General features: G+C 45.7%; 1 protein-coding gene and 1 long non-coding RNA gene across 2 annotated transcripts in view; one reads left to right on the top strand and one right to left on the bottom strand.

Annotated features, from left to right (window-relative positions):
* The window catches only part of CACNA2D4 (calcium voltage-gated channel auxiliary subunit alpha2delta 4), a gene marked incomplete at its 5' end in the record, with an annotated part of 120,649 nt that overhangs the window by 57,874 nt on the left and 38,125 nt on the right, over positions 1-24,650 (bottom strand). The window contains 11 exons of the mRNA XM_080576086.1: positions 4,573-4,653; positions 7,603-7,730; positions 9,423-9,518; positions 10,391-10,484; positions 12,334-12,431; positions 13,909-13,954; positions 14,090-14,157; positions 14,803-14,864; positions 18,815-18,886; positions 22,216-22,302; positions 23,705-23,779. Coding sequence (XP_080432212.1) covers positions 4,573-4,653; positions 7,603-7,730; positions 9,423-9,518; positions 10,391-10,484; positions 12,334-12,431; positions 13,909-13,954; positions 14,090-14,157; positions 14,803-14,864; positions 18,815-18,886; positions 22,216-22,302; positions 23,705-23,779 — 907 coding nt within the window. The remainder of the gene's footprint in view (positions 1-4,572; positions 4,654-7,602; positions 7,731-9,422; positions 9,519-10,390; positions 10,485-12,333; positions 12,432-13,908; positions 13,955-14,089; positions 14,158-14,802; positions 14,865-18,814; positions 18,887-22,215; positions 22,303-23,704; positions 23,780-24,650) is intronic.
* On the top strand, positions 8,143-11,284 carry LOC308187789. The gene is made up of 2 exons (XR_013944907.1): positions 8,143-8,221; positions 8,583-11,284. It is a non-coding gene; the product is annotated as an uncharacterized lncRNA (long non-coding RNA).

Here is a 24,650-nt window from a genome sequence, read left to right on the forward strand (position 1 = left end):
CAAAGGTTGGATTTTAGCCAGCAGTCTAATGGCAAAATTACTTTCCATTATCCATTTTCAGATTGGCTGATTTCAAATACTTCTGAAAAAAAAAGTCTAAGCTTTTTTGGAAATCTGCTCCTGCTGTGAGTACAGAGTTCTTCTGAAAATACTGGCCTTAATACTGTCCTTACTCAATGTCCCCAAGCCCTCTCTGTACAGTAGGAAAGATACTTCTCTTCTTTCACCCTTCTTTGGGCTTGTCTTGGGCTCTCCCCATACACATCTGGATATACTGCTGTCATCATGGGGTAACAATTTTGGAGTGGTCCAATCGTTGTAAATAAGAAGTAAAATTAACTTTGAATATAAACAGAAGAGAGTGGTAGTGTATAAAATAAACCTGGATCTCCCAAGTGCCTGTTTGGATGACCTATTTGTTTTATCAGGCACGTTGGAGCCTGTGCATGCCATGCCCCGTGGTTTGCTGGTATCGGCCATCTCCTGTCCCTGAGACAGCAGCAGTGACAAGGAACCTCACAGAAAAGAACGCCCTACCTGTCCCTGGTCTGACCAGCAGCCAGCCGGCTACCACATAACTCAAACAGGGAGAAGGTCAGGCAATAAAAGAGACGTCATACCCTGCCCAAAGTGACAGCTAAACTCCTGTGCAGATTCCAGCAGTTTCACTGGGGCCTTAAATCACTAAAAGCTTCTGTCAGCAACTACATGTGATTTCTGCAGCGCACCCCCTGAGGACCATAAAGCCCCAGGCTACTGACTCAGTGGAGGGAGCAGATGACAGTGCTATCTGGGGCAGGACTTGGCTTGCAGAGAGTACCATTGCAATTCCTTATTTTTCATTTCCAACGAAGTTAGCGCTAGAGAAAGGCACTGGACTGACATCCCAGGAGAATAGCTGCAAGCTAATTAATTATAATTAATCATCCAGGCATTACTTAATGTTTGCATAGAGCTTTGAACTGCCAAAGCACAATATAGCAGGTAGATAATATTAACTCAAAGTAACAGCTATAGCATCAGATTTGCCTGCGTGGCTTCCCCAAAGCCCCAGCAGCTCTGCGAGCACCCCAACTCAGCGTGCACAAGCAGCTCCGTGGCGTCCTCTGCGGGTTCCTCCAACCCTCCAAAAGTCTGCACGATGCCCTGGCTGCAGGGGCTTAGGCTGGGCCATGCCAGGCCTCCGGGATGACGGAGGCCCCCGTGCCCCCCCTCCATTGCTGCCCTCAGCCCTCCAGGCCGGTTGCTCTCTAATCCCAGCTGACGTCTCCCTTGCTGTCTGACAGAGCCCAGGCCTATGTCATCCTCCTGGCCGCTTGGTTTTTGGAGCTTGCCTTTCTCCGCCTTGGCCGGGGACTGCCATTCAGCTGCCAGAACGAAAGGGGCCCTGTCACCGGCGTCCTCCTGGCAGGGGCACGGGGGGTGCCCCCTCCCCACGGGCAGAGCTGTAAATCCTAGAGCTTAATTCTTCACTGCATGCATAGCGAACATTTCAGAGTGCTTACAAATTCCCCCCAAGCACCATCAAGTCAAGCAACTGACAGTAACAATCAGTGGCAGAATGACAGGCCAGTTCATTCAAATTACACTTTTATAGGGGCACTTAAAAAACCTTCTGCTGTCCCCCCTTTACAGAACTGTGACAGCATTTATCCAGAAACTGCAAGCCTACCCAGGTATTTGGCTTCCTATGAACCTGTGCTGGGAATCAAGCCGATTTCTGGTAGTATCCCAACTCTAAATGAACACGATTATCATGCCCTCTGAGGGCTGATGCCATCCAAATAACAACAATAATAATAACAATCTGCATCCCATTCTGCTCTGATTGCCTCTTGCTGTGTCTCCATTCACTCCCCTTCCTTCGCCTCTCTCCTGTACCTAGCATGGGGGTAGGATGGTATTGCAGCACTGCCCACCATCATTTGAGCTGCAGCCTATACCAGCGGGTAAAGTCCCCCAGAACCAGGTCCTAGCTACTCACCATGATTACGTTAGTGTGAGGGGGATGAAGAGAGGCCTTCATCTTTCCTCTTATAGTTGTTACCCTCAAGATCAAATAGTATTGCAATAGGTAGCATGAACACAATATATTTCTTTTAATGGCTACTGCTATTATGAAAGATTCCGATGATGAACCTTGTCACTACTAAAAAGTCACTACTAAAAAAATGCAAAAGGTAATATAGATACAGAACCACTTTACTCCCTGATGCCCCAAAACCAAGTTGTAAATGTACGTCCCAATCCAGCAGATGGGATGTACCTCAGCAAACCCTTCCACTCCCACTGAAGTCAAGAGGGGCTACAGCTGGGGCCTTGAAGGATTTTGGACCCTTTGGGAGAAATTAGTTCTCTTAGTGTTGTCATGCAGCCCATATTTTGGATGAAACATGAGTATTTTTCATCAACATATAAGAAACAGAGAATGGAGAACACCCAGTTGAATGTATCACGTGTGGAAACAAGCAGAAAATGCTTATGGTCAAGTCACCTAGCATGCCGACTAGCGACAGAGGCCATGGTACCTCTAAGGAATGAAAGCAATTGAGAATTCATTTCTCTCAGCTTCTGTGGTTACATGTGAGGAAACTGGTTTGTTCTATATAATTTCCACAAATGACAGAAACTTTACTTTAATACCACTGTTTTGACAGGATTTTTCCCTATCCTCTGCTGCTTTTCCCACCCTCATCTTCCTACAGCAGAGGATTCTGCCCCTTCACAGCATGTCCACACAGAGTCTATTCCGCATTCAGCATAACTGAGAGGGTGGAAATCTCCACAGGGGTTTTGAAAAGTGCTGCCGACAGAAGAAAAATAGCTCCATCAGGGGCAGCTCCTCCTGTCACTTGTTCTTGCTCCAGCTCTTCCACACAGAAGTTTCCTTCCTTGTATTTATGCTGAGTGCCGAATCAACTGTTTGTGTGCCTCTGCTCTAACTCACAGCTCAGGAAAGGAAACAAAAAGAATCATGAAAAATGATTTTTTTTTTAAAAAAGTGTTTGTTTCTCCTCCCAAATCGATGCCCAGAAAAATGCCCCAGTGTTGCATAGTCTCAATGCTATTTCGTTCTCGTAACAGTGCCAGCTAGTATCAGTTCTGGGGGCAGTTTCTGTGACCCAAGCACCTACTTTAAATGAACTGTACAGAAACCTCTTCTATTTCACACGGGTCCCTGGACAGGCTTCACTTCACAATAAATCTGATTGGATTTGAAAAGGTGTTATAGCAGTTAAAAGCACTATTATATATCACCACTCCCTCAGTTTGTAAGTACTCTCTCAATCCCCAGGTGATACATAGCACCACTCTCAACTGGAACTTATTGAAAGCCTGGAAATTAAAGAATGGTTCATCAGATGAAGTTAAATTGCTGTAGTTTAACTGAACAGTAGATTGAAGACCATCCATTGTGTCTTACCTAGCCTAGGTAAAAGCAGCGGCTGACTGTGATCTGAAGGTATCTGTAATATGACCTTCTCTCTACTGGATATTTCTTTAGCAATTGGCATAACCTCATGCTGAGATAAACATTGCACAGTTTTTCTTTAGAGAACATCTATTGTAATGCTACTCAGTATAGAAGAAAAGTCTGAAACTGATTTTACTGTTAAGAATTAAAAGACAGATTCCCACATAACTGGAAATTCAAAGTTGTTGTTCAGCATCTGCTGTATGCAGTCATTCCTTCCACCGGATGGGACTCCATTAACACTAACCATTCCTTCACAGGTAGCTTTGCATCTCTGCATGTTTCTGCTAATAACTGCTCCATTATCTGTTCTGCCAACCTATTCCCTTACTGTTTCCACATCTAAAAAACAAAATCCACTCACATTTAGCTACATTTTTGTTCACACCAGTACTCTTACACAGTGATTTTAGCTTGGGTATGAAGCCAACACTATTGATTAAAGTTGCTTTGTTTTGTTAAATGGGTACTCTGATTCACTTCTGAGTTTATTGTACTGTTGTAAAGCCTGAAGCAATTGCTACTGAAAATGGTAAAGTTTCAAAAGCTTTGAGGTTCAGAGGGAAACAATGTCCCCTACAAGTATTCCAAAAGTAGACGCAGAGTCTGGTGAAGGTCTGTTAAACAGGGTTCAAAGCTCAGATGCAAAGAAAAGTTTACAAATCTGTATGTACGAGTTGGAAATCCAGCAGCAAACCCACTTCACCAGCAAAAGTTATTTTTCAATGGAGAAAACAACAGAGATGCAGGAATGTGCTGTTCTTCCAAAACCAAAAGTGCGTCCTGAAAGTGGTTCAAAACCTGCATTGACTTCTTAACCAACTCATGCTCCAAGGAAATAGGCAGTCTCAATCCACAGAAATCACTTGTGCTGAAGATGGAAAGCTTGCATTCAAACAGCCCATTTCCCTTACAAAGGCATGTCAGCCATTTAGTACCTTTTCCAATGTTCTCTGTTTTGCCTATTTTTCAACATGACAATCTATTGTGGCTCCCATCACCTTCTTTGAATGACAATCTAACAGCTCTCAACTCCCACTCTCAATATAAGACGCTACCATTTCATTCAAGATAAAAGAAAAACCAGAATTTCCTACCTGCAGCAATACCCATCTTCCCATCCACAGATACAGCCACTGCTGTGCTCACTGTCACCACTTTTGGAAGGCCTCCTCCCTCTGTCAAGACACAAAACCAGCAGGCTTGGTTAGTTTACATGCAGCAGGATTCACATCCAGATCAGTGCATACTTATGCCTCAGCCCTGAAGGATCCAAGAATTCGGAAGACTGCATCTTTCAAACCAATAAGCAGCCTAAAAGGCTAATGAGTAGACTTGTTTCTCTCATGATGAAAGTAGCATCCTTGGCATAAAATATAGAGGACTGGCCTCCTGCGTTTTGGGCAGGTAGAACTCCTCTTAGGCTGGAAGATCACTTTGCTTCACTCACCAGCTAAACTCTGTAGGCAGAGAAGCAAGACAGGGAATTCTGGCATTGACCCTTGCACAACAAAGGCCAGGCTAATGCCCAGCTCTGTTGCCCAAGTCAGGCTACCACTACAAACTGGAGACAGACACGATACTCACGGGTACTTCCAGAGTGCACTCCATTTTAAAAACAAAGTCTTCTGGGATAGATTCAGCTACCTAAACTTTGTTATGCCCAAGGGCATCCCTTTTATCATTTAGCTGCTGCTTCAAGTGTCCCTGTAGGTCCTGTGTCACATTTGCCAGCCCCACGCAGATCTTTTGGATCCAACAAGGCATTTAAAATAGCACAAGTGGATAGATTTAAGCAACTGAACCCCACTTGCTGTCTTTGCTAGTGCAGTTGTTTCATCCTGCAATTGCCCATGTTACATTAAATAATAATAATACAGAAATGGAAAGTGATTAGATTAGCTTCAGCTGGAGCACCTCTTTTGAAACTGCCAGGGGACAGTTTGAAGGTCAGCACAATCAATTTAGCCTACAACTGACTCCTTGCTTGCATGCTGTATGGAAAACTCTTGCTCAGACGGATGGATCAGGGATTCTTTCCTCTCCCAGAGCTACAGCATTTTGTTACTGTTTTCCACTTCTGCCGTCATCACTCTTTTTGGTACCCAGCATGTCCCGAGCATGATTCAGTGGCTACTGCAGTTTAGCCTGGAGTCTCTCTTTTTTTTTTTTTGGACTGAAGCCAGATTACCTTGCTCAAGGATGTCAGAACTAGTAAAGCCCTTGTGAAACAAATACCCAGCCAACTTATGCTCACATGTCTTGAGCCTGATCCTGCCTTTATGGTGAACCCCAAATTTCTTGCTCACCCCTATGATGAGACAAATAAGCAAAATGCACATATTGTCCCTTAGAAAAACAAAGGAACAAACAAACCCAGCACACACAAAAAAAACACAACAAACATCACATGACACATCTGGACTGCATGAACAGTTTTATTTGACTTGCAGAGCTTTCCTTTCTGTCGTCTTCTCTCTGGGACTTTTGGACACTGGATGGAGGTACTCTGAATAAATTTTTCTGATGACCTGCAGCCATTCCCTGCTGGACTCCTCACCAGCAGGGAGGTCTTTGGGCTCTTCCCTCTTATGTGACAAGAAGAGCATCGGCAATGAACCCCCCGTCACCGTGGGCATACACTGGCTCATGCGGAAAGCATGGAAGGGGTACTTTGGCATCTAATCAGCAAGAACTTCTTAAGAAACTGGGTGGCCTGTTCTGACCAAAAGGTGAGGCACCTCTGCTTCTAAGGATGTCAAGTGAAGGGCTCAGAGTCTGCTCTGACAGTGGAGCACAGTGGCTCAGAGGAACTGAATGTTATTTCCAGGCACTTCACAGCCATCTTGTATGATCTCATGAATCAGTCTCACTAAGCCCAGCTGCTCACACCTAAAGAGACTAATAATCTCCTGTACATTTTAGAGAATAAGGTCTTCTGAGGCAGGCATTACTTCTTATATAGTGCCTGGAGGGTTTCCCGGCAAATGGGGTCCTGGACTTGATTGAAGTTCCTGACCAATAGCAATGTCACACAAAAAACATAGACAGCTTTTATTCTGCCTTTATCTATGCAAAACTACCTGCGACTGCAAATAAAGCCACATCAAGCCACAATCCCAATGTTTAGCCAGCAGTGACTACTAGGGCCTGGATAACAGCTATCCTAGGGAGTCCCACAGGGTGTTCCTGCCTGTTTTTCTAAACTGTATTCCAAAGAGCAAATGCTGTTGCGTGCAGGGGAGTAAAAGGTCTCTCCTGCCATGCCTCCTCCTCCTCCTCTTTCTTCACTTGCCATTTGAGGGAGATGTAAGGGTGCTGTGCAGAGAGAGAGGCTTTGGTGGAAGGTTTCAAGTACTTTCTCTTCCCATCCCTCCCTCTTTACATCCTGGTTCATCTCCAGCCTCCCAGTCTGGTTTTCTCTTTGCTACTTGCTTTCCCACCCACCAGCCTCCCACCACTGTGCCACAAAAAGCTTTAACAGCTAAAGTGCGGAGCTCCGTGACAGAGCCTGAGTGCTAGGGGCCAGGGAGGGCACAGAGGGGATTTCGCCTTCTGTGTAGGAGTCTCACAACAGGGTCTTGTTTTGATTTTTTTTTTTCTTTCTAGGCTCTTCTGCTCTCTTCCAGCCTTTGAGGAAGTCCTGGCAGGCTCTGCAAGCTCACAGGAACCAACACCCTAAGCAAGAGACACTGAAAAGCCAATCTTTGCTTTTTCTCTTGTGTTTGAGCTCCTTTGCTAAGGAGGAAATGCCATATTTTAGTAGTGTGATGGAAAGAACATAGGGCACCAATGAGACACCCTCACCGAGAGAAAACTGCGGATAAACACTCCTCCCTTTTCCCTAACAAACCCATCCTTTCCTGTCATGGAAATCAGTGATGTAAAAAAATGACATCCTCTAAAGTCACTTCTTCCTGAGTCCCTGCTGACTCATCAGACCTGACTGTGAGTCTGATGGTTCTGTCCCTCTGCCTTTACGCAGGGTATACCAAATGCCATGAGGCTGGACCTCAGTAATTCCCACTGTGCAAGAGTGGCAATAAAGGGATTGGGATAAGCGTGGCATTGGAAGCTATACGGGAAAAACTTTCTCTTCTCTCCTCTCGTGTTCAGGCTGAGGTTACCTGAATCATCTTCTGAAACTATGCTGTAGATGAAGCTCCCAGGGGGGTACTCAGCTGCCCGGCGATACCACAGAGGGAAGTGGTCCATGGTGAAGATACTCTCCTTGTCCTTTCGAGTCAGAAATTTCCTGCCAGAAGAAAGCAGAGAGCAGCTTTTTGCACAGGGCAGCTCTCCTCGGGGCTACGCTGCAGGCAGCCCCCCCGGGCTGGACACCCCCTGGAGGCACCTCAGCACCTGCCGCTTCCCCTGCAGGGAACATCTAACCACATCTAACCCACAAAGGCAGGAGCCAAGTTTCCCGCTGATAACCGCTGGGGCGCCTCAGCCTCCCCTCAGGCAATTTACAGCGAGGGAGAACCCCCCCCCCCCGCCCCCTTGAGCCGCCATTTTCTGTTAGCACCCCCGCCGCCCCGGGGCCGCCGCGGCCGCCGCTCCGCCGCCGGCTGCCCGCCAGGTGCCGCTGTTGCCCAGGCCGAGGCCCTCGGCGCCGCCGTCGCCACCGCCCCCACGGCGGCCCCGAGGCCGGGCGAGGGGAGGTCGGGGCCCCGCGGGGAGCCCCACGGCCCCCGGGCTTGGTGGCTGCGGAGGGCGTCCGGGGGCTCCGAGGCACGGGAAGAGGTGTCCCCCCCCCCGTCGCTCTCTCCTCCGGGGTGCACCCACGGGTTATGCTGCGAGGGCACGGGGCAGCGCTGGGAGTGAAGAAGGAGACGCTAAGGGCACGGGCAGCCTTCCTGGCTGACACACCCCCTTCGTTTTCAGGCTCTCCTTTTGCTATGTGTTTTAACATAACAATAATTACTCATTTATGCAGTTCCTTCCTTTCAGGAGATTCCAAAAGTGCCTCTCCTGTGACAAGCAGGGATCTGTCATTGAAATGTAGTGACTGCAACCATTCAAAAGCACTGAACAACACTGTGTGGGGTAGGGAGTCATCATGTTAGCTTCCTTTAGCACGTGTTTTTTTCTTCCTTGTCACCAGATCCTGGCTGTGCTGAGCTATCCAAGACTTCCTCAGAAACATGAAGACTGTGGCTGTCAGGGTGTGCTCATCAGGCACAATGGAGCTCTCTGCCTTGAATATGCAATTTGTATTTGGAGAACTGGGAGACAGTGAAACACCTACCAAAAAGCTGAGGACCACCACCATCCTGTTTTGTTCCATCTGCTGCTGATGCCTTTGCAGCCTGTCCTTTTTTACAGAAGCTTGGACCAGCCTGCATGTTCAAAACTCAACTAAAATGAAAACTGTGCCCTTTCCACGTCAAAAACCTCCTCTGAATATGTACTTTTGCCTTTAGGGAGAGGACAAGAGAATGAATCATATGTGACAGATGTCAGTCACATCACTTAATGCATCACTGGAAGGCACTGGGATACTATGATGGGAGCAATGTAAGAGTCAGAACAGAATAAAACTGGGAGAGAGGAGGTGAGACAGAAAGATCAAACCTAGCCAAGCCGGAACATAACCGGGGCACTGGAGTGCAGAGCCTTTACACTGCAAAATGGTCCAGGGGATATAGAGTAATTGTGGACATTTCCTCTCTTAGCTGGCTGAATTCGGGCCATAATCAAAGTTCTTCATTTTACAGTGAAATTAATGCACTTTGGGACAGTATTTCAGGAAAAAGTCAAGAGGACCAGGGCAACACAAAGGGCCCCTTCCCTGCCTGCATAAATCAGCACCCAACCCACCAAGGTCTTGCTCCTTTCCTTTCTGTTTCTGCATCCCCAAATACATTGCTAAGCCTGGTGGTGCTTTCATGCTGCCCCTTCAGAGACACTGAGAGAAATCCCTTAATGTGGATTAGGGACTTACCTGTTGGAAAGTTTCTCAGAGCCCACATACAGGGCACTCCTCATGAGTCCAGCTCGAGTGCCCAGAAATGCCATCTCGACCCCTGCCTCAGTCTCCCTGTGGAACAGAAATATATGAGCAGAAGCAAACAGTTCTTAGAAGAGCCATCCTTCTGCCCGAGTGAGGACCTTAGGCTTAGACCTGTGCCTAGATTGACACCTTTGAAATTTGCTCATTGCTTTCTTTTGAAAGGAGGATGTGAGCTGTTCTCCTCTTGCTAGCCCTGCTCTAGGCTGCCTGCACGTAGGCTGAAGCGAGGGAGAGGGACCGCAGGGAGAATATCTGTCTCAAGCAAGCACAGGATGGGCAGGGTAACAGACTGACTCTGTAGATTGATTTGGATGTGCCTTGCTGGAGTTACTAAGGGCACAGATGGGAGAGCTACATGGTAGAGAGTCTGCTGCAGCGTGGTGGTATGGCACAAACTTAAAGTAAGAGGTGTGTGTTGGTGTTGGCTGTTTAAGGGTGTGTGCACTGGTATTTGGGTATCCTAGCATGATTGCTCCTGGCTCAAGCTCCATTAGTAGTAGGGATACTGGTAACTGAAACAGGGACAGGATTCCCATAGACACACATCTGTGAAAGTTGCATGTCATCTGCTGAAAGAAGATCTTTGTTCACTGAATCACTGCTGACCTCCAGTGGAATTCAAACATGGGTGGCATTAATATTCTGTTACCAAAAAAAACCCTCACCAAGCTAAAGGCTTACCTGAGGAGGCCCAACCTGCTGGAGTCCACTCCTGAGAGACACTTTTTGAGCTATCTATAAAGCTATTTAGCTATTTCTAACAGAATTCTAAGCTATTTCTGAAGTTTCTTATATACTTTGAAAGAATCCAGGACTTTTTCAGCCATTACGTAAGCCCATAGCATCTGGAAATGCAGCTTCAGTGGTGTTTTACCCATACTTGCTTCTCATAGACTTACATGGACATATTGAGGGCTAGTGTTGTCCAGTAGGCTTCCATGGGTGCAGTGACCACGGCATCAAACAGCACTTCCTGGACCAACTCCTCATCACCTAAGGAGGAAGGAGAACAAGAATCAGGAGAGAAATACGTATGTCCCACTAGATGTCTTAGATACGGAGCATCTGCCTGGACCAGGGCACTGGGGCTACATGGCACAAAGAGAGACCACCCCTTGCAGGGCCGAGAACACGACCTGCCATCCTGGATGGAGGAGAGCAGAGGAAGAGATGTAACAGCTAAGATCGCAACAATGGTTCCCCTGTAAGCTCAGTGGAAGGATTTAGGTTTGAAGGTGTCGGCAAATGAGAGGCTTTCAAATGAAGTTACTCATCAGACTTTTGCTCCAGCCTTCTTGATTGAACAGTCTATCTATAGCCATTGCCTCAGATCCCTCCCTTGACCTTTCTTCTGGGTGCCCCATAGTGAGGATACCAGCTACCCCATTCCACTCAAGGAGCTTTCTTCAAAGCCCCTGGTGACTTCTTGATGGCCTCTACTCTGTTTACCTTTCTCGAGATACCATCCTGTGCTAAATGGCATACTCAAAAATCCCCCTTACTCAACCTGCTTCATTTCTATACCACCCTGTTTCCGTTTGTCTCATGCTGTGAGAATGCAGTGGCTGTCATACTGCAGATAGGGATTAATGCATGTTGCAGGCCCTTTCAGTGCTGTTCTAGGCAGAGCCATCCCATCTGTTTCAGTGTTTCTGGCCCTGGTTTCTGGGTTGAGGCCCCAGGTATCACCTAATCCCAACTTCCTTTTGCCTTTATTTGTCACAGCTGTCAGGATCCCTTTCTCCGTCCTTGCTATCATTCAGAACTCAGAACCAGAGGTCACCAGCAGATCTTTCCTTCCTCAGGCCCTGTATGCCTAGGATGTGTCCTAATTCTATTTCTTTTTCCTCCACAGCACTTAAAATCTGCGTGGTTCTCCTAGTCAGCTCTTCCAAAACTTTCTTTCTCCTTCCTGTCTTCTTCAACTGCTACAACTCTTTTCAGCCTTTTCAAAACTCAGCCAGGAGTGGTCTGTTCACATGGTATAATAAAGAAGCAATTATCGGATTACATTTGTTTTTAGTTTTAAGAGATCCAAATCCTTGTGTCAGAGGTTTCTGAAGCATTATACACAAAATCTTGATTCAGCACTTGGCACAGCTAAGAAGGCTGAAGCCATGGAGAGTGAGGTGAACCTAAGGACATCCTAAAGCTAAATTCCTGCAGGGAGTTCCCATGCACAGCTGCCCACCTCTGCCCCTCAACAGAGGTCCCGCTCTGTAGTGGTGCTGTATCAGCTGCTTGTATGCCTACACTTCACCTGGAGAGTGGGACCTGCTGCAAGGGGTGAGTAGGGAGGATAATCATTCTGTAGCATTTTTTCTCCCCCCCCCCACCCCCCAAATAAAAAATCAATTACTGATTGTCTTTGGAAAACAGAATTAATAACCTTTTTGTGAAAGAATCCATCTGTCTACATGGCACAGTGCAGCCCACGGAGGATGCTAGCTGGGGCCCTGGGGAGCAGAATTGTGACGGCAGCTTTCTGCCTCCTCCTGCCATCCTCTAGCCCAGCTGGTCGGTCTGTCTTAAGCATGGTGTGCAGCCCCCACCACACCCCATTCAAGCCTTTCGTCCTTCGCTATTTCCTGTGCTGAGACCTTCAGTGAAGTTAAGTTATGTGACAGCTTTGAAATTGAAAAAAAAATCCTCTGCTGGAGACAAGGAAGTGGATCCTCAGCTCATTTCCACCTGTGAATTAAGCTGGGTTTGAGTTCAGCCCTGCCTGTGGGAGCAGTTGCCACGGGAGCTCAGTCTGACACCAATCAGTTTCTCACAGTCCCCGCTCGCCCATGAGGTTACAGAAAACCCCAGCAGGGCCCTTCTGATGGCCAGCACTCACATTCCAGGTCAGGTTCCTCTCCCGTGAGGAAACGGATCACAGCCTCCAGCTGGCTGAGCTTCCGGTGGTCGGGATCGATGTCCGTGATGCAGTAAATCCTGGTGGGGGGAGAAGAAGCCCAAAAGGGCAAAAAGAATCACAGTCAAACGCTCCATGACAATAACAACTGCAAACAAAAATACAGTGAAAAAGCTTGGGCTGCAAAAGTTTTGCTGTTGCTGCATGCCACGGCCACACAAATCCTAACAATGTGGCTCTAAGTCAAGCCCTACCAATAACACCAAACATTAATTAATCTAACTGCTGCACTTAGTAGGGCTGCTGGTATGTTCTCCAGCTTAAGTTCACAATGCAACGTAGTTAGCATTCCCAAATCCTTTCTGCAAGGTTATCTATATTATGCACTGAGTAGTGTGTGTACCTGTGTATCTCTACACAATAACAACGTGATGCAGAGACCTGAAAAGCAGGAGGCCACATGCAATGCGAGTAACATTGGTTTGGGAGTGGAAAAAAGGAGACAGAGAAGCAATGTGAGATGAGGAATGAGCTTGCAGTATGATACGGTGTCAGCAAAAACTTTCCCAAGGGGACACAGCTGTAGGACACAGTCTGGGGAGAAATGGGAGAATGTTTTTCAAGTGTGGGTCTCTGTATGATAAAATAAACCAGTCTTCTAATCCTGCTTCAATTTTGACTGCTTCACTGTCAGGACAAGGGAGAGGAAGGGGTTATGAGAGAGAATTACATCTCATTAAGGGACTGAAAGGAATGATTTATGAGCAAGGCCTAAGAGTAATGAATATGTAAAATGTGGTAAGCTGACACCCCAAGTTAGGAGTAGAAGGAGAAGTCACTGCATGTGTCTCAAATGCTGTGCCTATGAAACTTGACAGTGTAATGAGAGGTGTGAAGGGCTGTGGGGCTTCTTGAATGTAGTTATTTTGGCTTTGATACAGGCTGGGTTCATGGGCCTGAGTGTAACTGAATGTTGGGTTCATGAAAATCCCAAACCTCACAGCAATAAATGGAAAGTGCCATGCTTTACCCTGTTTCATATCCAAACCAAGCAAAACCATAAATTATGCATGCTCTTGAAACAGCGGTCGTAAATCACCCCCATGTTCACTAGAAATTAGGTCTAGGCTCAGTTCAGAGGAATGCCAACCAAAAATAAGCTAGGATTTTAAAACATGTTTCGGTGTCTCGCTAACCTTGCTACAAAATTCACTGACAGGTCTGACATACTGTGGGTTTTGTAGCACAATTCAGAGCAACACGAGGAAGAACAAAATGAGTTTGAGTACAGAAGACTGAGAATAAATCTCAGGAGACGTTTCCTACCGGGGGATGTCCCAGGCCTTGGTGGGAACTCACAAAGGAAGAGATGGAACTGAGTTCTGGAGGTACCACTATCGTACCCTGAGGCCATCAGCTCTTTCCAGGTGCAGTCCCTGAACAGCACTGCTTTTCCTCTGGGCCACTGAGGGTGGTGAACTCGAGCAGAGCTGCTGGGAACTTTGACAAAAGCTCATGACAAAGTCCAGCGTCTTTGACAAGATTTCCTCCACTTACCATTCATTCGCTAAAGACAAGTCTGGCTGGAGCAGGTCGTGCAAACCTGAAACCAGATAATACACTGAGTATTAAATTTGGTAGCAGACAGACAGATACAGGCTGTGAAGAAGTAAAGCAGTAAGTTTCAGAGCAGCTACCTTGACCTTTGGGACAGCGGGGCTGTTCCAAATTCACCTACCTTCCTCCACAGAAGTGTTCCCCAGCAGAATGTACTCCCCGTGTCCCCTGGACAGCACAACCCCCAGGCTGCAAGCAGGAGGGAAAACAGAGGGTTTGTCAGCAAGGGGAGGTGTAATCCCAAAACACGACACTGCATTCCCTGTAGTGACAACCCTTAAAGATGTTAATTCCCTCCACAGCTATTAAAGAAAAGAACATCATCGAAAGAGGATTAAGTGAGATCTGATTGCAGCACAAGAGGCTAAGGGACCTGTCTGTAGAGCTGTGAGACGTTTTTGGTGACAACATTTTTGGCCAGAGTTGTAAGGTTCAAATCAACAATAACATGTATCAAATCTATGACAATTTCAAAACATTTTGGATGTGGAAAAAAACACAAAAAAGTTTAGCTTGATTTTTTTATGCGATGTTTTAGCATTTTCAGTTTACAATAATGTTCTGTTTAGAACCAATACCAGCATATCAAGCATTCAGTGGAAATGAAGATATCTCATTTCTCTGAAATGAAATGATGTGCTTCACCTAAGGTGTTGCTTTTGGACTCTGAACTTCAGATAAATAATTTTTTAATGATTATGGGAACAAAGAAATCAGTTATTCACACTGCTCTACTCATGAGTCACGTTTTATGACCATTTTAAAGACCATTTTCCCACCCCTGATGGCAGACTTCAGATGCATTGTATTGGTGACGTGTGAGCCCATGCTCACCTGAAGGGTGTGCCACTGATGTCCGTGAAGAAATAATCATTGGTGAGGAAGAGAACTCGTTTCTGGAATGAGAGCAGGAATAAGAGAGTGAGAGACCGTCTGACAGACCAAGGCCATAGCGGTGATGGCGACCTGGGATCTACATCCCCAGGGATAAGCAGAAGCGGGTGATCATCACCAACACTTTGCACTCATCTAGGACTGTCCAGAGACAGGAATGAATATGTGGTATTCAGCATATTCAGCAACTCATGACTTTCAGGGTCCATGCAGCCACCCTGTCTTTCCATCTAGGTCTTTGGTTAAACCTTTCGTTTCTCTAGAGGTGAGGTGGGAGGAGAGGCAGGATGGACACCCTACCCACTGCATGAGTGGGCAGCTGGGGACAGCTCTCACCACTCCTGTGGGAAATGCTGAGATTCCTGACACTTCCTTTCATGCCAAATGGGGACAAAACATTAACATATTCCAATTTTGTTAAAAAAAAAAAGAAACAATTTACATTTTCAAATGAAAAAAGTGCTGATTCAAATCCAAGACATTTTTATTCACATGAAAATATTTGTTTCAGCCTGACATTTCAACTCAAGACATTTCAGATTTTTGAAAGCTGCTTCAGAACTTCAGCTGCTTGCCAGACTGGCCTTTTCCTGTAGGAAAGTGTTGATTTCAGTGGAAATCTTTTCCAAAGGAGAAAAGTTGTTGGAAAATTTTTATTCAAGCCTTATGGCAGTATATGAACCCTAATATGTTTGAAATCCCAGCCCCAGCCTGAAAACGAGGTGAGAGGATGTGTGTGGGAGACGGAGTGAATACAGAAAGCTCACTGTTCCCCGGGGAAAGCCGTGCCTGCTCTAACCTGCTTGAGCCGTGCAGCTGCAGAAGAGGCACGATGCACAAAGGGCAAAGCCAACACCAGTTTCGCAGTGTGCCCCGAGTTAGTGCACATGGCAGATGGGAGATGGAGATGGGGTTATTGTTTGGTGAGAAGGTGGCAGGCAGCTCAGCTCCTTCTCTACCCTCTTTCCCTGCATGGCAAGTGTGTACTGCAACAACTGGAGCAGCAGGGGCTGAGTCTTTTGCTGAGCTGAGATGTACCAGCATTGCCATGGCACCCCCAAGCAATATGTCATGGTGCTGTTTTGGTGGCTGTGGGGAAGGTACAAGGGGTACTGAGCCTCCATTTCCTTGTTTCCAGAGTGATCTGCTGGGGGGGAAGGCAGGGTGAAGAAGGAGGGCTTCAGCAAGGCTTGCTCTGCTCTTCCTTTGCTCCGCACACACTGCCCCTCTTCTGTGCATGCAGCCGCTCAGCACTGGTGCTTGTGGGAGGCTGGCAGAGCTCTCCTTCTGCAGGATGGGGAAATGCACAGCCTCCCTAAGACAGCTGTAGGCATCGCCACTCATCCGTGGGAAGGGGGAGCAGCAGAGCACCCTGGAGCCAAGGAGGGCTGAGGACAGCCAGGCAGGACTGTGCCACATAGCACAGAGCGAGGGAGAAGAAGAGGACATGGGCACGCAGGGTGGCTCAGTACCAGCACCAGCGGTCTGGGAACACGTGTAGGTCAAGTGTTGGTATTGCACCTGTTCTAGGCAGCCACTCCTGACTAATGGTCTTATCACTGGTTTGCCACAGGCCTACCCATTTGTCCCCTAGCTGAAAGCAAAAGCAGGTTTTGCCACCAGATTTCTCTAATGACTGCCCTTTGTCTTTGGACTTTATTTTTCCTTCTCTATCTCACTCTGCTCTCAACACCTCCCCGAGATCAACTTGTGGAATTTCTTTTAAGTGGCTGACAGAATAATTCCTATCCGCTTCACTCAGCCCTTCTCTCTGCTGACTGCCTCATGCTCTCTGTTTCCAGGCTCTGTCAGCAATTTCTTTGTTTCGGCTCCTGCTCTGCTTCATCAGCTACCACAGTACTGGTGGGAATTGCTAAGTTTCGCTTCTTGTCCCTGCTCCGTGTGTATTCAGATAATAGTAAAATTGTGACTTGCTCAGCTTCAGTCTCCTATTATGCTTCATAAAGCTTGCAGAGTTGCAGAATAAAACAGGTAATATCTCTTACCAAGGCCACTTTTTGTTGTCTTTTTTTTCCTGGGTAGGGGAACAGAAAGATATCCCTAAAATATTGAACTAAAAAGCCATCTTTGGATGACTCAGAAGGTATGCTATTGCGGGTGCACAGAGAAAAGGTGAGAAAAGAGATTAAGTTAGAGAAATAAGCAATCTAGACTTACAAAGAATAGATCTTGCTTTTCTGACAGAATAACAAAGATAATGGATGAAGGGAATAAAGGACATGAAATGTATTTGGGTTTATATAAAGCACTTAAAACAGCTTTTCATGAAATTTTATTCTAAAGACTTAATTAATGTGGACTTAAATAAGATATGAAGTGAAACAACTGCAGTATTGAAACCAGAAAGAAGCAGTAAACAATGGTGCATCAGGAGAAAAAGATCTATTGAGAGGAACAGACAGACTGTATCTTAGGAGCCATTACGTACAGTGATGTGTAAGATAAAATAAATCATTGTTTCTCTGTATACTGAGAAAAAGTTCCAACAGCTCCAAAAATTAGAAAGATGGGACAAAAAGAAGTGAGATTCAGGTTAAAAAAAAAAAAAAAGGCAACTGGAAAAAATAGCTAAGAAACATGGAAACCTAAAAAACAGGTAAGAAACATGGAAAATGGGGGGTTGGAACTAGGTGAAGGAGGGTCGGAACTAGGTGATCGTTAAGATCCCTTCCAACCAAGCCATTTTGTGATTCTGTGAAACATAGGCAGTAATTCTGGGTCAACTGTGTGATGGAGAAAAATTTGAAGGGACAGCAGAAATGAAGTTTGGGGCTTCCTGCTCAGAAATAACCAACTGCAGAGAAAAGAAGCTCTCTACAGAACAATAGGGAAACTGTGCTCAAATAATTCAGTGAAGCTCTGGTACTTGTGTAAAAGAAATGATACAAGAGACAGAGGGAACAGAAATAATTGCTGAACTGATTGGACTGAAACGTGTGCAAGTATTTCAATTGCAGATGTTGGGGAAGGGCAAATCCATTGACAGTTAATAGTTGTAAACACCAAAAATAGAGACAGATAATTTAGTTATAAAGTCTAGCAATACAACCATCCAGGGGAAACAGAGGGGTATCTTCACTGGAAAAGAGCATAATCTCAACAGTGGCTGAGTGCTTGCTTTATTGGAATTGGTGCTGACTGTGGCTTAGCATGGGAGCAGCTCAGCCAGCCTCATGGCTGAAAAAAACCTGTCTACAAAAGATGGAAAATTTTCCTCAAATTTGGAAGACTTCTGGGCAGCTAAACTTGCAGGACTCTGGAATACTTCCTAAGAGGAAATGATGGAAGCCAAACTCTTTGAGAGAATTAAATAAACCTGAATGAAAAAGTACCAGTGAACCTAAATGTACAAGTCCATTTTGCACTGATTCCAGGGGAAGATGTATAACCCTACATTAGAGCTGGTAGGGAACCTTCAGAAGTCTCTATTTCACTAGGAGTTTCCATAAGATGCTTGTAAATATTTGCATAGAAACTTAATCCCGAACTTGGATAAAGAAAATCATTCTGACAGAGTGAAGGACAGTTTTCTTGAGTACTTTTGGGTAAGGAAAGGGAGACAAAAAAAAGCCTCCAAACCTTTCTGTCTAGATCAGCTCAACATGTCTTCCCCTGCTCTAAACTCTTGAAGATCTCAGATTCACTTCACAGCCCTATAAACAATGAACAACTTGCTTTTTGGCTTTGCCTGGACAAAGCAGGGAGCTGTGAGGCATTTCCAGCACCTTTGCACACACGGAATGCCGGTAGGTATACAGAGCACTTCTAACGACGTTCTATTTTATGCCTTTAGCACGTGTTATATATGCGGTGAAACAATAAAATCCTCACACTCTGAAATGCTGAGCATTAAAACCACATCCTTCATGGTTCTTCAGCATCCATTTCCCCTCCCCTCCCTCCATGTGACCCAAGCCTGATAATTTCTTACCCCTTTATCCACAGGGACCTTCACATCCATGGAGAGGTAGCCCGTTTCCCCATTGATCATGGCAGTTCTCAGCTGCAGAGGTGAATGAGATCAACATTAGCATCTCTGGGCAGAGCAGGACAGGAATTAATAGAGCTGCTTGACATTAATATACAGGGGCTGTGACAGGAAAGAGTGGCTGTCATTTTTTTTTTGTCTTCACAGCTCTTTCTTGCTTCTTTTAAACTGAAAACCTGTTCTCAGTGGTCAGGATCCTTGTTCAATCAGTAACATGGAATAATAATGGCTTATGCTGAAAGCTTGTTGATATGTCTTTTGAGCTAAAGGAAAGGACCTGGAAGCTATGAAATTGACAGTCCACATTTCAGACTTCACCATTTGGCAGCCAGAAAGTCATTAGCACCGTGCTCTGAGAGCCTGAAAGAAGAGACACCTGAGAAACCCGCTGGCTCCCCCAGACCGAGTACAAAGCTCTTTGGCATCTTTTAAAACTGATTTATAAATTATAGGCTGCATTCAGCACCACTTCTGAGTTCAGCAAAGCAGCTGTTTAACACAGCAAAGCAAGGCTGTGTGATAGCCAGGGAGGCTGTGAGAAGACCACTTCATTCAATTCAGGTTCCAAAGGCAAAATGTAATTTTCACAGTGACTCCCAGCCTCTTGCAAGAAAGAGCCAGGGAATTTTTCCATAAGTGCAGAGGGTTTGACTTCAGGTCCAGCCTGCCAGAGCATATCAACCTATTGCTTCAGCCTGGATAGAAAAAAAGGTGGGAAGTAGCTTATTCATTCACACAAATTGCTTCCGTACTTCCAGAGACAAGCTTCCATTCAGGTGCTGGCCAGACTCAACTGCAGTTGCTTTACAAGGCCACAGCTCTATTTCTTATGGCTGTTTGATGTGGGTTATTTACAGGCCTAGAATATAAAGCTTGTGTTTTCCAAGGCCCATGTCTTGGAAATCAAAACACTGACTAGTTCTGTAACTCCTTTCTTGCTAAAAGAGTTTGACCTCCTGCCAGAACCACGGCATGCTCTGTTCTGGTCTGAGAGCCTGCAGCAATTTCTCTGGGTTCTGGGTTTAGTTCGGTTATTGCTGTTTCGTCCATATCTTCTCGAATGCCAGCTGTCTTTCCTTGCCCCATGAGGCAGTGGAGAAGTAAACCAGCGGATATGAGATCTCCTTGGATCTCCTCACCTCCAGCTCCAGGCCTTTGCCCAGCGCTGAGGTGACAGTGTCTGTAGATCAGTGCCACAGCCCAAGCTTGCTGCTTCTTCCTTGACAGCTTCTCCTGCATGGAGAACTCAATCAGCCACAGTCCTGGTGTCTGGGAGTCCCTGTAATGCTCAGTCCTCATTATGCTGGACACTGCTGGCAGCAGCCGGCCTTCACTTTGACAAATGCCTAACCAAGTCTGGATGGAGGAGTTGTCTGCTGCTGACTCCCTTTTCCCATCCACTCGTGTGGTTTCAAACCAACACAGACATACGGTTTACCTGGGGGCTCTCATAACATCTAGGTGTTTGGCCACTCAGTCCCAACTTCCTTGCAGGCTAATTTCTTCTTCAGATGCTCTGTCAAGGCTGAAGAAACTTGTTCAGGTGTCAGCTCCCAGACTGCTGGGCAGGACCCCGCGACCCCTGTTCCCCTCACACTGAGAATAACCCTGTGTAACTTTAAAAGCAACCTCAAACTTCCTTGCTGCCCAGCTGCAAATAGCACTGTTGTACATGAATTTCTATTTTGCAGACAGTGCCGTGTTCCCTCCCTTTTTCTTTTCAGCAGCTGGCTGTATTACACATCATTAGCACTTGGGCATATTTTTCCAGTCTGATTTTGCTGCTTATCAGTGTTGCTGAGATTATACTGCAACTGATGTTGAGTCTGTCATTGATCTAATACCATAGCTGCAAATCTGAGTGTTGAAACGTTGGCATCTTTCTGCTGCAGTGGGTGTATCTTGAGAGACTCTCAACTTGCTGAAGTCACACTGCAGATATCAGTGACTGCAACCTTTCTTTCTTCTGGAAGATGCAGTACAGGAACACAAAGTGGCTTTGTTTTGTATGCCTCTTTTGATATATGTATATATTTCACTCTGGATAGTTTTATTCTGATTGCCTAAGGGCAGAAACCTTACACTGCATCATATATACATTCAGGTATCAATGCTTTTTTAAAAAATTTTGTTGTAAAATAGCAAACTGTAGAGAGGAGTATCTCTAAAAGTGTCTTCAGTGACAGAGCTGCTAGAAGACATTAGTAAACCCAGATAAAGCCATAGATAACCTGTCAAGTCCACTGCATGTAAAATCTCATATTTTTGTCTTACTTTCCACATCTCACACACAGTCCTGCTGTGCTTTCTTTCTCAGTCTGCCACCCTTCCACTTGCTGAGTTCTGCTGGCACGACCCTTTCTGCTTGCCCTGTGCTTGCGGCAGTAGCTGCTGTAATCCTCTTGCTGGGCACTTCGTTTGTCCCACCTGTTTCTGTGATATCTATAGCATCAGATCCCTTTATCTCAGCGGTCTCCCCTGTAATCCAGAAGCATGCATCCCACAGCTAATTCTGTCTTACTCCAAATTATTTTCTTACCTTAGCATCTTAAGTAGCTATTCTCTCCTAATTCTTCTGAGTAAAAGAAAGCCAGCTACAGAGAAACCTCTCTGCCTTCTCATTGTATCTGGGTACCCAGTTCTGAAACACTGCAACATGCAGCCGTTGAGGTACACGCTGTTTCTTGCTTACCACTTTTTAATAGTTTCACTTGAGAGAGTAAAAAGGGGATTTTCTATTCATTTCCCTTTGTCAGCTATTGTTTTCAGTGCTTCCAAAGATGTGCAATAAGGTGTTTCCTGGAAAACTGTTTTTATTGAGTGTCTAAGTTCCTTATGCTCTTTGTCTATTATCAGAAATGACTGCAAAGCTTAGTCTCTTTTGGAATTGCACTTTCTTTCTTGTTGCAGATCTCATTAGCTGAGTGGTTTCAGCTATATCTCACATACTACACATATGGGCAACATCATGGGATGCCTCCATACTACTGAGCTATTTTGGCTTTGTGTTAAGCTATGTCCAGAGGTGCAGCTGCTGCCACCAGCATGTGGGTCAGGTACAGACAGACCAGCTCCCTGGAGCATCCTCCGACTACTTCCTTCCTCCTGCCAGCACTTTCTCTCCCTGTTCCATGGGAAGGAAAACTGGTACAGAGAAGGAAGGCAAGCACTTTGTAGGTGAGCATCGGTCTTGTCCTCTTGTAGAATACCAGTCTCTCTTAGTCAGGGCCAGATCTGCACAGAAAAAACAGGATTGCCCCTTCCCTCCCCCTCATTCCATGAAGGCACACTTAGTAATAGAAGGAAGGGGCTACAAAAGCCTAAATTCACTTTCTGATACTCACTATTTCGTCCTGGTCTTCCCATTCCACTTCTGAGAGATCTACGCTGTTGTAGTTTGGCTTAGGCTTCAGTTTCTTTCCTTCTTTATACTGGCATTTATTAAAAAAAAAAAAAATGATAAAATAGGAAAAAGAGAAAAAAACACCCCAGTAAGTGACTAGATAACTTTTTAAATTAACCCTTTAAGAATTTAGTATTAATTTCTAATTTGAAAAATAAGGATTTTTCAGTCTCATTTATTCTCTGACTTGGAAGGAGGTTTTTTGGTGCAGATAATTTCTCAGTCCCGTGCCACATATTTCTTTATGTGAGTGGTGCGAAGCTGGGAGAGTTCAAGCGGGAAAGTTTGTTCCAGGAGCAAGGGACAAGCAGGAACATAGGTGAACTTGCAGGTAAAAGCTACAGCCTGGTTTGCGAGAATATTCAGCTAAATGTGTCAGTACAGTATGCTTACCTCCAGGAAATATTTTTTTTTTCCCCACAGCTAAGAGTGTAATCCCATTAACACTATAATACCAGCAGGAGATCTTTCCTGATGGGAATTAAGCTTTGGCTTCACTGACAAAAAGTAGGCTTTTCACCTCAGGTTAACTGATGGAAGAGAGCTATTTCCCTCTAATCTTACTGGTGAAGAAAAAAGTGTGAAGTAGACTAAGAGAGGCCAATTTCAGGTGGAGGATAAAGCAATGACCTTGCCTAGCTTTGCTTTGCCTCATCCTGGCAACATGGTGTGATCCTTCTCCTCACATAGTGAAGTAACTACCTGTGTCTGAGGTCTCTCTGTGCAAAGCTGCCTTTATGAAGACAGCTGGTGCGAAGCCCTGTGGTGGCAATTCCTCTTGCCAGTAACCACATTAACACCTATAAGCTGTGCACATGGAGATTTGTGCAGACAGGCACGTGTGTGAAACAGATGATGTATTGCATGCCCGGGTAAGAAAGCCCATAGTGTGGTTGCAGGTACGTGCAGTCTGGAGTTCCAGGTGGCACCATGAAGGAGAAACGTCCTTGTGTCCACTCTGACCCTCAAGTATTTGCAGCACACTGGTCCCTAAATTGTTTCTGACATCCCATGTTACCAGGATTTGTGTTACTCCACCTCGCTAGCCTCAAATTCCCCAAATTTCCAACACTACAGCTGCTGGGCAGCTATTACTGGGGAGATAGCCATGCTGAATCTTCCTGTAGGAGATGTGCCCGAGTGAGGGGATTTGGTTCTCCAGTGGAGCCTCACAAGCATGAGCATACATGTGTGCCCAGAATACAGCAAGTGCACAGAAACACAGCACCCACGCGCACTCCTACAGAGAAGACAGGCGGGTTACCTCCCACTTCATACACATGTATACATATATGCACCTAGGGGTGTGACATTGATTTCTCTGTCCCTCATGTTCCCAGGGCCCGTATATCAATAAAACATGAGAAATCAGGATCATCCCTAAAAGCCGGTGTTCCCAAGTCAGCAAGGATCTCCACAGCTATACGTACCAGAGGACGGAGGTCTGGGTGAGAAAGGATGTAGCCGTTGTTGGTGTTCAGAAAGGCGTATCCGTGGACACCCAGCTGGAGAAAGAGAATAATTAGCTCTGCTTTAGCTAGAAACACCGCTGTGTAGTGGGTGCTGCTGATATCCTGGCCCCATCAATATTCAGAAGTATTTTCTTTTTAAAGGTATTGACCAGCAGAAAAGAGGCTCCATCCCAACCTTTTTAACCCTGCATTTCTGGCTGCTCAGAAAAGACTGGCTGTGCTTGGGTGCACACAGGGATGGGCAGGTAGTCTGTCTCTGCACACAAGCAGGGAAAGACACCCCCTTAGAGCCTGACCAGCCTCGCTAGCAAATACCAGCAAGAAATTTCCACGAGAGCAATTGCTCAGATCAAGCCCATACATAATACAAATTCCAGCTAAAGCCTGAGTTGCTGAAAACTCATAGATAGCCTGTGCTTGCCAAAATATGAGGTGTCTCATGGAAAACAAGAACGGCTAAGTTTTCTATCTTCAAAAAAACGTAGCAACTTTATATTCCTATAGAGTCAATCCTGGAGGGATAACAACAGGGAAGCAGAGAGGTAAGTCTTTCACAGTCCGCCTGCACCTTTTTGGAGGGAATGAATTACTTATCACACATATCCCAGATCAAAACTCTGGACTTTATACAAAACATTTTTTTTTGCAATCACATAGAGCTCAGCTCAGCGTGGCAGAATGAATCCAAGGCGTTGGATCAGGACTATGGCAAACTTCCTTGTTGGCCTATTAAAGCTGAAATTTCCCAGCCCAATAAGTGGGATCATAAATGTATGAGCTCTCACGGGCTTTGGAGCTGGTCCTTTGCAGCACATATGCCAAAGGATTCAAGCTGAGAATATGAGGTTTATGAACCGGTTTGGAACTGAAAGAACTTCTGGGAAGTCATGTCCTGCCTCTGATG

The sequence above is a fragment of the Anser brachyrhynchus genome (genome assembly GCF_964034855.1).
Source record: "Anser brachyrhynchus genome assembly, chromosome: 1".
NCBI classification, from domain to species: Eukaryota; Metazoa; Chordata; class Aves; order Anseriformes; family Anatidae; genus Anser; species Anser brachyrhynchus.